At 52.2% G+C, this 17,193-nt stretch overlaps 5 protein-coding genes and 1 non-coding gene across 6 annotated transcripts; 4 read left to right on the top strand and 2 right to left on the bottom strand.

Annotated features, from left to right (window-relative positions):
* Window positions 1-115: 115 nt before the first annotated feature.
* CLUP02_17695 (uncharacterized protein) lies at window positions 116-4,015 on the top strand (the record flags this gene model as incomplete). Its single annotated transcript, XM_049296601.1, has 9 exons — window positions 116-564; window positions 622-2,299; window positions 2,408-2,545; window positions 3,016-3,127; window positions 3,177-3,280; window positions 3,337-3,418; window positions 3,505-3,590; window positions 3,626-3,908; window positions 3,975-4,015. The coding sequence occupies 9 exons, from the start codon at window positions 116-118 to the stop codon at window positions 4,013-4,015; spliced, it is 2,973 nt and encodes a 990-aa protein (XP_049137825.1).
* Window positions 3,616-3,706, top strand: CLUP02_tRNA340. The gene has a single exon. It is a non-coding gene; the product is annotated as a tRNA-Asp (tRNA).
* A 43-nt stretch (window positions 4,016-4,058) lies between the features above and the next one.
* On the bottom strand, window positions 4,059-6,872 carry CLUP02_17694 (kelch repeat protein; the record flags this gene model as incomplete). The annotated part of the gene is made up of 6 exons (XM_049296600.1): window positions 4,059-4,113; window positions 4,199-4,772; window positions 4,822-5,833; window positions 5,885-6,555; window positions 6,603-6,698; window positions 6,749-6,872. The coding sequence occupies 6 exons, from the start codon at window positions 6,870-6,872 to the stop codon at window positions 4,059-4,061; spliced, it is 2,532 nt and encodes an 843-aa protein (XP_049137824.1).
* A 52-nt stretch (window positions 6,873-6,924) lies between these two features.
* CLUP02_17693 (uncharacterized protein) lies at window positions 6,925-9,124 on the bottom strand (the record flags this gene model as incomplete). The annotated part of the gene is made up of 10 exons (XM_049296599.1): window positions 6,925-7,018; window positions 7,110-7,195; window positions 7,306-7,552; window positions 7,799-7,889; window positions 7,926-8,149; window positions 8,221-8,260; window positions 8,347-8,456; window positions 8,520-8,622; window positions 8,888-9,005; window positions 9,044-9,124. 10 exons carry the CDS (start codon window positions 9,122-9,124, stop codon window positions 6,925-6,927), a joined length of 1,194 nt encoding a protein of 397 aa, XP_049137823.1.
* Window positions 9,125-9,827: 703 nt separating this feature from the next.
* Window positions 9,828-10,235, top strand: CLUP02_17692 (uncharacterized protein; the record flags this gene model as incomplete). Its single annotated transcript, XM_049296598.1, has 1 exon — window positions 9,828-10,235. A coding segment is annotated over one exon (408 nt), but the record flags the coding sequence as incomplete, so codon positions are not given.
* A 1,604-nt stretch (window positions 10,236-11,839) lies between these two features.
* CLUP02_17690 (glycoprotein X) lies at window positions 11,840-16,103 on the top strand (the record flags this gene model as incomplete). The annotated part of the gene is made up of 4 exons (XM_049296597.1): window positions 11,840-12,330; window positions 12,396-12,477; window positions 12,523-12,707; window positions 12,809-16,103. The coding sequence occupies 4 exons, from the start codon at window positions 11,840-11,842 to the stop codon at window positions 16,101-16,103; spliced, it is 4,053 nt and encodes a 1,350-aa protein (XP_049137821.1).
* Between the last annotated feature and the right edge of the window lie 1,090 nt (window positions 16,104-17,193).

The raw sequence follows: 17,193 nt of genomic DNA, 5'->3' as shown, positions 1-17,193 counted from the left end.
GCAGTGGTGACCATCTTGCTGACCGCAGCCATGGCCCGTCGCTCATAACCCCGCCGTCCCTCGGTTTCAAGACCTATGTATGCCTGAGTTTCGACAAAGCACCAACTTTTGCAACATGGAGGCAGTTTCCGCAGCCGCCAGCGTCGCGGGGCTGCTGTCTGTCGCTGGCCATGTTCTCAATGGGCTTGTCAAGCTCAATGCCTTTATCCAGGACTTGAAGGAAGCGGATGCGCGTGCGCAACGACTGACGGCGGAAGCCCATCTACTCTCTCAGACACTAATTGACTTCAAGTCTCTGCTCAACAAATTGGACGAAAAGGCACTTGATGGAAGCCGACTTCTTTGGGTTCAGCAATTTGCCACTTTTTCTTCCCGTCTCGAAGATTGCGTTCGGGATTTAGATACCTGGACCGAATCGTACCGACCCGAAGATGGGCCATCCTCAAAGCGCCAAAAGATAATTGAGGGGATATCGAATAAGAGAAGCCGGGAGATTTCGGAAATGGAGTCTAAGTTGGCGCGTCATCGGTCGCAGATTGTTCTTGACATGAACACCATCAATGGGTGAGCTAGACCTGGCGTGCGCAACTCAAACCTTGAAGCTGATCTCTCTTCTTTCAGGTGGATGTCCCTCTCAGGACTAGAGAGAATCATCGCCATCCATGAAGACGTAAAGAAACTCACGGATACCCATAATCAGATGGAACAAGAAAGATTAGATCGCCATCAGCTTTTCACGGAAGAAACAAGTAGAAGAGAACAAGATCTCCGAGACATGATCTTCTCCACTTCTCGAGTTAGTAAGGAACAATTCGCATTGGAACACCACGAAACTCGGAGTCAACTCTCTAGACTGAGCGACAGTGTATCAAGCATGGCCGAATCACTTCAACAGCTCGTCACTCCGCCTTTATCGCAAGTCCCCCGGCGTGGATCAAACAATCACTCGCGAAGGCCGTCCTTGTTTTTGAATTCCGAGGTCATTAGGAAACGGCGACATTCAGGCCTTGAAACGGTTTCTAGCAATCTGAACTTGAAGCCCAGCTTCGTTGGCAGTCCGATGGGGTGGACATGTGCTCAAGCAATAGGCATTGACGATTATTTCATCGAAACCCTGGAGGATCAGCATTTGGGTCAAATGAGATGTGCCTTTTGTGACCAAATCTTTGCAAATACTGAGTCGCTCGACAGATCGAAACATGTCGTGGATTCCCATAATCTCGCAGGGTGCGATCAAGGAGTTTGCTATAGGTTCGGCAGAAGCTTCGGTTCTCACTTAGAGAAAGATCATGCAGCCAACGGAGAGGTATTCTCTAACAACATTGCGCATTTCAAGCAAATATTCTTCCAGTCAACATCGACGGTCCAGGATGAGAGGATAATGTCCCTTTACGGCGAACCACAACAACTGGAGACGTCCACGGCACCCCTCATTCTCGAAACCCAGCTGCGACATTTGATATCCAGCTTTGTCGGGGTTGAAAGGCCAACCTCGCATGGACTTAATACTTTCCACGACATGCGGCAAAATCTGGAGACGCTATCAAATGCTGCTTACTCTCCAGGGTCTTCCCTCGAACTTGCTACAACTCTGTATGAAGCAGCCAACTTAGCGGAAGAAATGTCTGTTAGCTTCGACAGGATATTCCGTAGTAGATGGCTACCGAAACCGAAATTCTTCTTCCAAAAAGTTCCTGCATCCCAGGAAAAAGATGGTGGACAACGCCCAGTGTACCTCGGTAACTGGTTTCTTTCGTTTGACTCTAGGGAAAGGGCTTCAGTCGACTCATACAAGTCTTGCAGAGAGTGCCAAAGCGGGGCGAGGTACTCTCATCTGAAGAGCGCATTTCAGCATCGTGGCAGATGCCACCGAGGAAAGCACTGCATTGTTGAATTTGAACGGGCGTGCCCAGACACATCTACTGAGTGGTTTATGCTTGACCCTGTATCGAAACCTTTCCGCCTGTTGAAGAAGTTGGGAGCTAGTACGTCGGGTAGAGACAGGGTCCATCTTTGGATGTTGAACACACTTCACAAGTCGGAGCATCTCCTAGTCGTATTGAGAAATAGCGCCTTCTTCGGTGAATCGTCGATATGGTCGACAAAAACTGATGACGCGACACAAGTGGACCGGTGTTCTCCATCGTGGGGTGACATATGGAGTCGTGATTTGCTTGGGGCTTTCGACAGAGAGGAGGCAGCTCTTGACGATCATGTCAATTCAACACAGTCTGATGGGGCAGTATACAGCCGTGATTATGAGGTCTCGTCGGAGGGTAACGACCATAATGGCGTTGACGTAGAGACTAGGAACCTACCTCTGCGCTTTCTCGATGCAAATTCGCCAGTGCTTTCTATAGAGGATGAAACTGAGCTCTGAATACATCTTCATTCGAATCGAAATCAGCTCGTAATCTGCGGACTAAGCCCGGATGAGCCCAGTGGTGTTGTTGCCATATACCTATTTAACGAAGGCGAAAAACAAAGAGTTGAGATTGAACGATACCCAGTTGTACCAGTAAACCACAAGACCTTGATTCTGACTGTAAGCATGCAAGGCAAGCCACAAATCTCCATGCACCAGGATGCTTGCTCAATTGTCTAAGGCCGAGATGTAGAAGAGCGGGCGGCAAGATGTCCTACTTCACAACGCTTCCCAAGTTCCCATTCTGCCTCTACCGCTACCTCTACCAGGGCCATTGCTACTGCCTCTTTTATTACCTCTACTAATGCTCTTAGCATCGCTTCTAATTCTTCTATCGCTGCTTCTTTTGGGTCATTTGGGGAGTTCTCTGGTGAATAAACATTAAGTAGCTTATAATAGTGTGGGACAATAATAGTAGTTATAATAGAGCATGGTATTTGTTTTATCAGCCTCTCCTAGTTCATCTTATCTACCTGATAGGCTTCGAAGTAGAGCCTAGCTTAAAGAGATCTCAACTAAGAAGATGGATTTACGTTGTATGCTTTATCATCTTGATGTTCCTTTTCTACCTGGTCTCGTTTGGCGTCTAGTCGCTCTCCCTGTGGCTCGACATGTTTGCTCCAATCTACTACGTTTCACCTTCAATCTTACTGGAGTTCTTCTTTGGATATGTTCTATACGTTGATTTATCATTCGCGAATAGTAGATGTACAGTAGATTCTTCCCAAGAGGTCTAATCTTGAGCTTTGAGATCTCTTTGAGTCGAAACTCAACAACTTCAAGCATCCCCACATGAATGGAACTGGCAAGACTCTTTGGAGGGTTCTCTTTTTGTTCTGCTCTCATTTGGCAGAGGTATGAGCTCGCTTGCTGTGAGACCTTTAGAAGTTTAGCTCTATCAAATGACCTAGCTAATTATCGGAGAGAAGCATAGGCGCACCCTGAACGTCCGATGCCCTTCCAAAAGCCCAAACGTCCAAGACTCCATGTCACGTCAATTGGTTTTCATTGCCCATTGTACATAGAAGACTTTTGGACATAATACAGTCTACCGAAAATAGGTTAACCATGGTAACTAGAAGGATGCTCCATGTGGAGTCTAAGTATGGGTCCTACGCAAACCTATATGGGGCAAGTTGTGTCCATCGTCACCAACCCAGCAACTGTCACTGGATGATCACATCCACCCATCCCCGATAGTCTAGTGGTGAGGATATCTGCTTGTCACCGGGGAAATCCCACGATTCGCAGGGGACCGGGGTTCAATTCCCCGTCGAGGAGTTCTTTTTGCTTTTTGAGCGATGTATCAACCTTCTGCAGTTATCTCGATGCGGGTCCGGGCCTTTTTGGCTCATGGTTTTAGACAAATGCCGCAGTGAGCCTCTGGGAAGAAGACACTCGGCCCTGGAACGACCACCTTACATTGGAGGGAACCTAGGAACCTTGGGTTACTTGCATGATCGCGCGACAGCTTGTCTGGAAAGTACTCTTTCTGGAATGTGACTTAAGAGTGGAGAAGATGGGCCGTGGCACATCCGCATTGCTACAGAATTCGAAGGCAAGCTAGAGACCAACCGTTGCCATGGTTAAAGAGGAAAGAGCTCGTCAGTGGATCAGGTTTCGGCTCACACCTTCATTGCGAGGCCAGTGGCCGCAGCGTGTCTCTTTGGCCGGGCATAGTTAGACGGCTTCATTATGTTCATTCAAAGTTAAAAGATAAATAGCCCAACCGAAAACAGTGCCTTGCCCGTAGAGATATTTTACTTCCTGGACCCAAGATCATCCTCACTCTCGTGAAACATACTCCTCCTCAAAGTCGCAGTACCAGCCGGACTAACCGGCAACATCCTCGCACTAATATAATCATCACCATCCGATGCTCCAGTCGGTGGACTCAGAGGACTCGGATGTCCGGGCGTCGGCGTCTCCGGCACCGTCTCCGGGATGCTACGTGGCTGTTCCCGAGCAGCCGGGCCATCTTGTTCGCCACCCGACGAGGCAGAGCTGACGGTCGCTTCGCTGATATGCCGCAGGTGCCGTGCATCCTGGTCGCTGAGACCGGAGACGTCGGAACCGACTCGTCCGGTAGAAGTAGCGGGCGCAGCGTTGCTGATGGGCGGCGATGGCGGACCTGGGTCGGGGGATTGGGCGCGGGTCTGATATCCCAGGACGCCCGAGGAGCGAGAGAGCGATGAGGCGTTCTCGTTGGAGGATACGGAGGCGTAGTAGGATGATTGGTGTGTTGTTGCAGGGTTAGATGTGCCACCGGTTCCAAAGTGCGTGTGCTTGTTGATGATCTCGATGGGCGTGAGACCTGTACCGTGCAGTTCTGGCGGCCGCGAAGTGTCTGTTCTTGGTTAGTACTTGTTCAGGTAGAGATTTCAAGAATGTCTTACCTGGTAGCTCTGCAATCTGATTGTCGGCCATCTCGTGATGCACCTGTTGGGGTACAGGCGATGCCGCTGGGGCAGGGGGCGGCGTCCGGACCTCAGCCATATCTTGGGAAGAGGCTTCCTCGGTAGTGACGGTAGGCGCCTTGGCTGGTTCGCTGGGCTGGCCTCTGATCCAGGAGATGATTCTAGATCCATTGTCGTCCGTGTGTGTCGCCGTTCCATTGCCTCTTCTGAGTATTCTGCGACGACGCCACAGGCAGAAGCCGACGAGGATGGCAGTGATGAAGACAAGGCCGAGAACGACGCCGAGGACAGGGGCAACCCATTTCGGGGTTCCTCCGCCGCCGCCGCCGTTGTTGTCTCCGCCACCTGTGACAGTTGGCCGTCCGGGGTCTTTGGCTTCTGTGTATGGGTACCATGTATTAATCTTCGAGGTAACATACGGCGTCGCAAAGATGGATGCCAGTCCTTGGTCAGACCAGCCGGACGGCTCTGGGGTCGTCTTCGTCGCCGAGCCCTTCTCATTGCCTCCAATCTTGCTTCGTACGGCGGTGGGGATGGTGTAGTTTGACCATTTCGTCGGGCTGTATCCATCAAGCCACTCTGCACTTGAGAGATTGAAGACCTGCATGATGCCTCCTTCAAGGCATGGTGGAGCTCCGCTTCCAGCCATCGCCGCATAGCCGCCGACGACCATCATCTGATCAGGGTAAGGCATTACGCACTGATGACCGGCACGGGCGTGCAGGGCTGTCCCCTCGTAGACCTTTGTCCACTGGAATGAAGGAATCGAGAGAACCCAGACGTCGTCGCTAAAGTCTTCTTTGGGGTGGATTCCATCGTAGCCGCCGTAGTAGTAAATGTTGAAACTGGAGTAATCCTGAGCGGGCGCAAGCACAGCGCAGCCTCGAGTAAGGGCAGGCGGTTTTGTCCCGTCAACCTTCTGTTGATACCATTTATCACCGGCTACGTCGTAAATGTCAATGGTTTCCATGAAAGCAGGACTTTCACTTGCCTATGAAGGATGTTAGATGGATAGAGTAGAAACTGCAACCGCAGGACTCACGCTCTTGACAGCGTCGTCGGATTTATGACTCGAATTGACATATTCGGGATAGGTCACCCCGCCAAGCACGACAAGGATACCCTCTGCGCCAACTGGAACCCAGACGACCTCAGGATTTGCCCTGGCCTTGATGCTACTTGGCAGTAAAGTCTTGTTGGAAAATTGCTCGAACATTTGGGTGGACATGTCGAGGGTGATGAGGGTATTGGAGGCGTTGACAGCGTTCAGAGAACGATTCGTAGTGCTCTGATACATGTCGCCCCATAGAGGCGACCGCATGCCGCCAACGTACCAGGCCTTATTCTCCGAGGGAGCACTGGCAGCCCCCCCGTGGGCAACATATCGAGTCACGCCGTTGTCCAAGGTTCTCTGATCACTTCCATTGTTGAAGGCGGCCTTTTCTGCGCCGTACTCGTAGAGACGCCATACTAGTGCCTTGTCGCCGGGCGGAGGATCGTAAGCGTCCGTTGGTTTGGCAAAGACACCTCCGTACAAAAAGAACTCGGCATCATTGTGAAGCAGGGCACCATCGATAGTATTTGGGGCGAAGCTGTTGGCATTACCGCTACCTGAAGGAGCCTTGGGGTGAGTTTCGATGAGCTTAGTGATGTTTGTTGTCTTATCGAAAGGCTTGCTGAAGTTGAGTGAGTACATGAGACCCAGGGGGTTATCTGAAGATGTCAGAAGTCGATCGCAAGTGATGCCAAAATGGACTCACCTAGGGTCGTTGGATATCCAGTCGACCCGTCCCCATATGTTGGGGTCCAATACAGACTTCCACCATCTAGCCATAGCGTATCTCGAATGACGGCAGCTTCAGTCTTGTCAGATGCTGCTAACTAGGGACGATTTGATATTGCAAACCTCTTGGTGCGTACCAATAACACATGGACGAGCTCACTTGGCCTTTCTCAAGATCCCACCCATCATATTGGGCAGTCACGAGGCCCGCGACGGCCACCAGCAAGGCGGTATTCACACAGACCATTCTCTCGACAGCGCTGTGATTTGGCTGATGCGGAAACGCGTTAGGAAGAAATTCAGGCCGCCCGCTGCTGTCTCAGCGCATTGCGGCTGGAGGTGGTGCTTATTTGGGGGAACCGCACTGCGTTACCAGGAGCGGTGGCAACCTTTCTCGAAAGCAGTGGAGGGAAAGTGTCAGAGTATGGGAAACATAAGCCCGGCTGGTTTGGGGCGGGAATGACTGGCGAAGAGAAGGGCACACAATCCGGAGGTAGGGGTGTTGAGGCTGACAGTGTTGGCCGTGCCTATAGTCAAGGGAGGATACCACTGGAACAGCGAAGTTGACCTCTTTGTTCGAGAAGAGTGTGTCGAGTGTTTGAGGCGGATGTTGAGAGAGCACATACACACTTCGATCGACCCCGCAGTGTCGCTAACTCCGTGTGCTCAAAAAGACGAACCGATACGGTGGCAACGAGAACTGTACGGGACAGGGCGGACAGGACCAACAAGCCGGCAGGAAAACTGATAAGATGGTTGCCACTGGAGGATCTCGCCCAAGTGCTCACTAAAACTATGTAAGGCTGGGCCGCTGGAATACCATGGCTGGAGCAATGCCTGAGATGGAGGGTGGAAGGAGAAGAGATGGGTGTATGCAACTCATCGGACACCACTCTGGACCGGGCTCGGCGGTCCTTTGGAAGAACACTTGCACAGATGGGAAGCTCGTACCGACTCATAAGAGGATGGGAGGTATGTGACGAAATGATTGGTGGACAGAGAGGGGCATTGGATGTCTTCGTCCGCGGTAGAGAGTTGTGCATCTGACAGAAGAGCGCTCAGCCTCATCACCCACTTAGAGCGTCGTTGTGATTTCTAGCTACATCCAGCCCAGAATATACGCCAACGAACCACAGGGGAAAACAAGGTCATCGGAGAAGACACTTGTCTCACCGGCGCAACCTCTGAATGTCAAAGATGCTGCTCCGAAGTCCAAACTTCGTATGAATATTCGGGGCGAAGGCAAACTGCACAATTACAAGAACTCAAGGTGTGTTGCAATCAGGCTACGACTTGGAACACAGCAGCAACGGGGCCACCATGTGGGCAAGCAATACGGTGTTCTTGGCATACGGTGCATACACCGTCCAGCACCACAAGCCTTCCAAGACCAGACTCGGACAACAAACACAAGCCAAACAATGTGTTATGAAGTGGACGACACAACAAAGACACGCCGAAAGGAGAGAATTCTGGCTGCCGAATTGCCCCTGTGATGTTTGCTCAAAGTTGTTGCAAAGCTTGCTGAACCTTATTGTCAGCAAAAGCCCGTGTCTTTACTCGTAGTGGTAAGTAAGCCGAGGCGGCAAGGTGACTCGTTGATATTCCGGATAAACTTGCGGTTCCAGCGGGACACTACATTGACGGAGGTGACATGATTCGAGAAGGTAAGCTACGAGTAGGTGCGTAAGCGGGAGAAAAATTCTAAATGCAAGTTGGACGCAGTAACGTGCCGTCTGTGGCTCTGATCACCACGTTGGGTACAGCGGTCCCGGCATCAGCTTGCATAGGAAATGGTGTGGCGGCAGTGGTTATTGCAGGGGTTGAGCATCTGCAAGTCAGTCAATAGACGGATTGCCAAGTTGAACCTGCGAGGTCTGGATGGGACCAGCACAGTTGGATGCGGGAGCGGGCCAGGATCGGGGACATGGGCGTTCGGATGAGCTGCTTCGTTCGAGTCTCCAGCCTCCCAGACGAGGCACGGATGAAGGGGACGGCTCATTGAAAAGAGAGAAAAGATGACGGTGTCAGCCCTGTGGGATTGACCAAGTAAGACTGATCCTTGTAATATCGACTGTCGGTGAGAAGGATGGTGTCTGAGCCTCTAAGGGCAAACAACGACCCATCATCGGATGGCCCGAATTCTAACGAGGTTTCTCATCGCAAAATGCAAAACGACGACAGCAGAGCATGAGAAAGCTCCTGGCTATGCTTTTCACCAAGGGAGCTTATCAGAAATGGAGTTGTAGCCTAGAGACATACACGATGCCGACTTGGCCGTTGGATGGAAACATTGTTGGTGTACGGAGGGGGAGGTGAAGAAAGAAAGGTGGAAGCGAGATAAAGTGCCAAACGGCGTCGAAGGAAGGTGGAGTGAAAACTAAGTCAAAATGGTTTAGCGTTGATGAGGTAATGTACAATCAGACCAATCGCAGCTTCCATTCTGAGAGGGCTGGAGGTGTGGATAAGCACGGACGGAAGCGACCCACTGTTGTCCATTTTACCCCTCTTTCCCTCTTCAGGATTAGGTCATCAAGCTATACCTTAAATGGGATGACTCCCATGAGCAGTTCCTCCCATAGGGCGGGAGCACGTTTCCCCTGTTCCTGAGCTAATCTCCTTCCGCCTTAGCTCATCTCTATTGTCACTCACTCAATCACTCATTCACTCGCTCATCCCCCTTGTTCCTGGTCATCTCATCCTTCTGTGCTGACACCTCCGGACCTCCTCTCATGCTCACTCACACTTTGTCACCAGGCTTCAGTATTTCTCAGTCTAGCCACTCAGATGACTTACGACTACACAAGGATTGCACAATGCGGGCGGTGGCGAGTAGAGACTTTTCCTCTTGAGTAGCAATCAGATGTGCCGTGATGAAAGACCGGCCAAGGACCAGGTCCCTGCCGGAACCAAGTTCCAATCCTTCAATGACACTGAGATATCTCACCACGAGAGGCTACTCGTGCTGACTAGCTCTCAGTTGCGACTTTCTGCTCGTCGGCAATACGACCGTAGAGTTGGAAACAGTTCTACGAGGATGAGAAGTATCTGATGTTAATGACTTGTTCTTGATTCGGGCGCACCTCCAAGGTGGTACCGTGAAACCAGCCATCGAAACAATAATCGGACGGCTCATCAGACGTCTCTACCTAGACACACAAAGTCTAGACAAGATCGTCATCCATTGGCACTCTTGAATCGTGCTGCAAGGTTCACCAGTGGCACCTGCTGTGCTACCCGGGCTTCTTTTCGGTCTCACCCGCTGCAATCGACCGGGCAATCACCATCTCAGAAACAAAAAGGCAAGATCGTTGCTCTGTCACTGGCGACCGAGTATCCGCAAGGGGCAGGCGGAAGTTGCTTCCCAGCTTTTCATCAGTCGCACATTGATCGGATTTCCGGTTCATGTTTATATCTTTTGCCACAGGCTGTCACTCGACCAACTGGATTTTCGTCGTACCTGGCGTGCTGGTTATCCGAAAGCAATATTGTCTGCATATCTGGGTCGATGATCTTCAATCTTCTTCCCCCATGCCGGACCTCGACAGTTGCAGGCGCTTCGCATCCCGCATGTCTGCCACCCTCCCGCTTCCCGGCCATGCTTACTTAGTAGGCTAGGCTTTAAACTTACGGAAATCTGCCCGTTACGTTACCTTTCGTCCCACCACTTGGTGATGCCTAAGACCTGGGCCCATCCGACGAGGCGATATTGCTCACAGTTTCGAGGGTACGATCCTGGCGTGCAGCTCGACGGTCAAATCTTGCGCAAGAGGGCCAAAGGCCAACCGCTCAGGACCTCCATCTAAGCAAAAGTCCCTTGTATGTGCATCGGTCTTGGCCCTTGCCAATGCCACCCGCCCCCCTCCCAACCCATGGACGACAGAAACGGCCGGCCGATGCCGCCTCACGGCCGCCCGAACTCACCCCATGTAGCTCAGGCGCAGATGGGGACGAAGTCCGACAAAATGTGCGCAACTTACTATGAGATCAATCTGTTTTACCCTACCTCACTCTTCGAGCCAGAGTCTCGGCATTTCTGTCTTTTCTCAGGCCCTTCTCTCACCTGCAATCACGCCTGTTTTCCCCGCCACGCCTACATGAATTGGGCTTACACAGTCAGGCCATATCTTCCGCTAGTGGCATCTAGTGATGCTGCCGCAAGATTCTCGCAATGATTTTGCGTCGCGTATCTTATACTTGGCACACATACAGGAAAGTCTTCCTGTGGGCTGCGTACCTAATTCCTCCCGGGACGCGTACCCAAGCAGCCAAGTTACGAGCATCATATCTCGCACCCGCTTGGTGCCAGTCTTCTTGGAGCCGGAACTGTTTGCCGTTGTTGTAGCGACCTCTTTGACCGTTCATATGGCCTCCGCCTGCCTTTCGAGGAAACAGCTTGCCAACCACGGTCAATATCCCTGCCGTCATCTCTGCAGGCAGGACCAGGGTCCTGGTGGGCCGTCACACCCCTCCTCAAGTGTCCACATCCATCGGCTCTCTCGCCTTCTGTGCTCCATTGCCCTCGTCCCGATCTTGCATTTGCCAATGGCCATCAAGCGAAGCCTCATGGCAGATAATTTCGTCCCCATTCACTCCGACTGCCGTCTGAGGCACGCCCCTCCAGTATGTGGCACATCGACACACGAGAGGCGACGGGGCCTAGAGCTTAGCTCCCCATGTCGCTGGGTTCCTTCGTCATCCTGTTTCCCTGCCTCCTCATTGTGCTGTTTACTTGACCAACACCCTCCCTCCTTGCCTCGAGAGTTGAGCTGGCGAGATGCCCAGCCTATAGATCGCCCACCTTTGTCAACACCATCTCGGACGGAGGTCCCGCGGAACGGACACTGCGCTACGTAGCTTACGAGGTACGGACTGCTCTCTCTGGCTAGAGCTTGCGGGGAACCCCATCCTGCTGTTGACGGGAGCCCTCCTCATCTTGATCCTGAGCTCAGGTAAGGCTGCGTTGCCAACTCAGCTCTTCAGCCTCCCGTCTTCCCATTGTACATACATATGAGCCCCCAGGTACCATCCTCAGCTTCTTTGAGCCTGTTCTGCCCCCAATCTCCAACTGGCACTCGTTCATGTGTGTTCAGCTTCGACCTGCGGCTCTCCCACACTCGTTAGTCCATAGTCGCAACGCGACCAGCTTGCATGCTGCATTGATACTGGGCACTTGGGATACCATAGTCTCTCGTTCGTCAGAAGCTCACGGCAATGCGTTGGACATCACTCCTGGCCTTGGGTGCCTTGGCCGCCAGTGTCACGGCACAAGACGGCGGAGCAGTATTTGCGAGACAGAATGATTCCTATGCTGAGCCGTCTGGTGCATACTCGGTTGCCCCTTTGCCAGAAGCCTCATCTTCGGCTTCACTTAAGCCTTCACCCTCGCCATCGCCATCGCCTGAACCTCAACAGTCGTCGGAACCGACAGCGACGCCCTCGGCCTCAGCTACCAAGGAGCCCGTCGCAGAACCAGCTTCTTCAGTTGAAGCCCAGCCCGCTCCCACAACCACCAGCGCCGACAAGAAGTCGCCAGACTATGGCACCGATACCGATGACTGTAGCCACTGGGCCTCGAAGTGCCCCTGGGGACAGACTGTGACCGTCACCGAGAAGCAGGTTTCGACTGTCACTGAGAAGCAGGTCTCGACTGTTACGGAAAAGCAGATCTCGACCTTGACCGTTGAGAAGCCGGTTGTTTCCACGTGAGCTGCCTTCTCCCAAGGACTCCTAGGAAGGATATCTCTAGATTCTGGCTGACCTCAATTAGCCTCACAATCGTCTCCAAAGAGACTGTGTACACCACGCAAGCCTTCACTACGACAGATTACGAGACCAAGACAATTGTGAAGGTTTCTTCCTACCCTGTGACTACCACGGTGGCTCTGTAAGTATAGGAAGCTCCCGCGTACATCCCAAACATTCTCAACCCACCAAGCCATACCCGGCTCCTTATCCTCTTCTATCTCCTCTACAACGATTTCAACGTCCCGCCTTCTCTATCCGACAAAGGCGCCTTGTTGAAGAGAGACGAGGAGAGGGCGCCGAGACAGAATGTAGACAACATACGGATCGTGGGTCCGTGGCTTGCGATTCTGCATTTCCGAGCCCGCTATTGATTTCATCCCCCGTCTATTACACAATGCGGTAGAGCCTGGGATTACATGAGCTAACTCGCCTCAGTTGCGATCCTGTAGATGCTCCTGGTCCAACCACCTCCCCCGTCCCAACTTATGGAGGTGGCTATGGCAGGAAGCGAACTCCTCAGCAAGTCTGCCGGACGACCACAACCACAATTTGGAAGACGAGCACGACAAAGGTCACGGAAGTCGTCCCAGTTCCTACCACAATCGTACAGACGCAGAAGCAGACAATCCAACTCCCTGCATCCATCGAGACGCAACAGGTCACGCAGACGCGAGAGGTCACTGCTACTCGGATTCATACTTCCGTCTCGACTTTGGTCTCCACCGTTGTATCGACCGAGATCATTCCAACGACAGTGATCTCAAGCAAAACTCAATACGTGACCACGACTTACACGACATTGAAGACCTACTATATCACGGACACTATTACAGAGACTCAGAAACAGCCACCAACCACGATCTTCGAGACCAAAGAGCGAACGGCAACAATCACTCAGCCTGTGACTCGGACGGCTACTCAGATTTCAACGACCACAATCATCTCGACCCTTGTGTATACGACAAGCATCCCATACACTATTACCTCTGATCACACAATCACCAAGACTTCCTACTCTGTGTCCACTTTCACAAGTCTCGTTACTTACACTTCACCAGTGACCATAACTGCGTCTTACACGGAATTCCAAACAGCAACGGCAACGGCCACGAGAACCGCAACTGCCACGAACAAACAGACAGAATATTTGACTTCGCTGACAACGGTCTTCGTCTCAACGACTCTCTTCGAAACTCTCACTCTGTCGACGAGTTATCCAGTGACTATTCCCATAACCGTCACCAACGACAGGACGATTCGGGAGACGTTTTACTCGACTGTCGTGGAAACTTCTGTGAGAACGATAGTTTCTTCCTATCCAGTCACTCGAACAGTCACGCAAACCTCACCTCCGCAGACCGTTACTCAGCCTGCTTCAACAGTGACTCTTCCGCCAGTTACGACTACGACAACGATTTCTGGGGAGGCCGTCACGATCACCTTGCCTGCTTCAACCATCACCATTCCTGTGACCGCCACTATTACAGGACCCGGGGAGACGATTACTCGTCCTGGTGAGACGATCACTCGGCCTGCTTCAACCGTCACCCTTCCGCCAGTCACAACTACGACAACGATTTCTGGGGAGGCCGTTACAATCACCTTGCCTGCTTCAACCATCACAATTCCTGTGACCGCCACTATCACGGGGCCCGGAGAGACGGTAACGCGTCCCGCTGAGACGATTACCCTGCCGCCCGAAACGGTTATCACTACGATTGCCGGTGAAATCACGACTCTCACCCTGCCAGCATCTACAATTACTCTGCCAGGAGTCACAGATGTCATCACCGTCACACCTCCTCCTGCAACCATCACTCTTCCCGGATCGACTGTGGTTTCGACAATTGCAGGCGAGCTAACGACAATCACCTTACCCGGAACCACATTGACTCTGGTCACCACTCAAGTAAACACGGTTACTCTGCCTCCCTCTGTGACGACTTTGCCTGGTTCAACAATTGTGACTACGGTCGTCGAGACTGCGCCTGCATCGACATTGACCATCACTCGCGACGGTTCGACAATAACCAGCATCGTGCCAGGGCCGACATCTTTCGTCGTTTCGACCTTAACGTTGCCCCCGGTCACCGTTACCTTGCCACCTTCAACGGTCACAGAGATCACGGCTTGCCCGGCCCCAACGAACACTCCGGGATTAAACTCTGCGGCCGAATACAACCCGAGGTCCAACCTGACGTGGGGCTGTCAACCCGGATACGTCTGCAACCCTCCCAAGCCGGCCGGCTGCAACCTATGGGCAGACCCGCCAGCAGACAATTATATCTGTGCCCCGCAGAACTGTATTCCAGCACCGCCTGTCACTCTAGCAAATTGGAAGGAGAATGAGACAAGCTACTATCCAGTGAATGAGGGATACTTCAACCTAAATCCAAATGCCTTTGGTCTTCCTTTTGACATCTTTGAGTACGAAGTCATTGTGACCAAGGTGAAGGGTAAGAAGGGACACAAGAAGACGACCATCACGACCGGAAACTGGGCTTCAGCTACGGAGCTAACTCACTATCCTCCGACCGCCAAACCCACGATCACGTCTTCCCCTACCCCTACATCCTCTGCTGAGATTGGCAAACACGCCTACAAGCATAAGCAGGAGGGCAAGACCTATGAGCGCCGTGATTTCTTCGGCAAGCGAGATGTTACGATCGCCCCTGCCATCTGCTTCGACAATTGCAACAATGTTTATATCGAGGTTCAGACCGTGGGCAAAAACCCTCAGATTTGCTTAGCGGGCTCCGCCTTCCAGATGAACCTCGAGACTTGCAGGCAATGCGTGATAGACAACGCCGATGACGGGAAGGAGACTCTGCGTCTTTACATCGAACCACAATTCCAGCAGTGGCTAGTATACTGCACCGGCGAGGCACCGCAGACTTCGTCTTCCGCAACTATCCTGCCACCCCAGAGTCAAGCAAGCGGCACGGCTACACTCACGACAGCAAGCCAGGGGGCCGGTTCCAGTGATACTTCGGCTGTCCCTATTCCGGGGTCAACCACAACCACCACTGCTGAGGTGTCTACCACGATTACACCTACTCCCACTCCCACACCGTCTCCTAGCACGAGCGTGGCAGCGTCTTCTACATCCTCGCCTGTCAGCACAGCAGAAAGCTCTCAGTCGTCATCCAGCTCTAGCCCTTCGGTCTCTCCCACGCCATCTGACACGACCTCCGCGGCCACGATTAGCTCCGGATCCACTGCCGTGACTTCCAGCCTTTCAACAACGACGTCTGCCGCCATTTCGACAAGCTCGACTTCTGCTGGAATTCCTACTCCGACCGGAAGCGTCTCCTCGGGTTCTCCAAGCGCTTCGAGTGCCTCAGGTACTTCAATTGCTTCGAGTTCCGCTAGCGGGTCAAGCGCTCCAAGTCAGTCGAGTTCTCCAGCAAGCGCGTCATCACTCTCCACGGCAACTTTATCTTCGGTATCATCAGCACCGTCCGGAACAGCGACAAACGGTCCTGGCTCGAGTCCGTCGGCTTCAATCCCCTCAGAATCCGCGTCTGACGGTCCAACCACCTCAGCCGGATCAGCATCTACGGCAACTGGCGGGTCTGGAGGCTCTACATCCGAAACCTCAGCGCCATCCTCGACTGTGTCTTCTCCAAGCACCACTTCGACAGGCCCCGTCACAGCCGCAGCAGTCAAGCCCGCCACCTCGACCATCCTCGCCATACTGGCGCCGCTCATGGTTCTTCTACTCCTCTAATTCGCATCCGATCCTTCTGAACATTATATAAGATTTTTCTTCGTGGGTTTGTACAATTGGCGGCAAAAGTTCATCATCCTATTCTGCACATTCCTTCCTGAGGTCTTGGACCAACATCATATATGGCGTTTTATGAGAAAGAGATTTATGGTTTGGCTTCTTTACAACGAATTCACGACACTCTTTTAGACTAATGAGTAATTGGCATCATTTGGCGGGCATTACTTTTTGGGCAATTTTGCATATTCAATGGGGGATAAGTTTTTTTTTTTTTGTGGTTATGATACCCTTACGCTCCTTAACGATGCGGCTTTGAAGGCTATGAGCCATCACCTAGGTACGATGAGAAGCTTGGCGCGTCTCGATGCGACTTGGGAAATGATGGATGTGGTATTTGCAAATGTTAGAATTCTGATTTGGGAGGGAACGTAATGAGCCGGGGCACTGAATAAGGCAAGGCGGCCTCCTCAATACCCGGATTGTGCTTGAGTTATCCAATGCAATAATTTGTGCTTTTCTATTCCACGCGTTTCGGAGCTGCTTCTTTCAAGTCCTCTTATTTGTGAATCGCGGGTGGAACGGCCATGTGTTTCAATTTGGGAACTGTTGGTCGTGTCCATATCTCGCTTGGCATGGCTAATGTAGTGCCCCACGATGTGACTAACAGTACTCGTTGCCTAACTTCCATGCATCTGCTCTCGACTTCGACGTCATCCAGATCTTTTCAAACAACGTGCTTCCGTACTCCAAACTTAGACTTCGTGTTTAGGCAGAACATATTTTATCTACATATACACGTATCGAGACGTATACGTGACCGCTGCCCAAGACTCGAGCAACCGGGCCCTCAACGATCGAATCAGTACCACAAACTCCAGACGACTCCGGAACAAAATATCACAAAAGTACTGTCCACAACTTCCCTCCTCTTCGTCCTCATGTTCCCTTTCCAAAGCCTCGCGTCAGCCTGGGAGCTGACGTCTTTCCAGGTCCCACTCATCATCTCCTCGTGGCTAGGCAACAGCAATGCGACCCCACGCGTCCCTCAGTTCCTTCTCGACACGGGTCATCCGTGGCTCACCAACCACGC

The sequence above is a fragment of the Colletotrichum lupini genome, chromosome 10, assembly GCF_023278565.1.
Source record: "Colletotrichum lupini chromosome 10, complete sequence".
NCBI classification, from domain to species: domain Eukaryota; kingdom Fungi; phylum Ascomycota; class Sordariomycetes; order Glomerellales; family Glomerellaceae; genus Colletotrichum; species Colletotrichum lupini.
The sequence above is the reverse complement of the archived record's forward strand: the minus strand, read 5'-3'. Positions and strand labels throughout refer to the sequence as shown.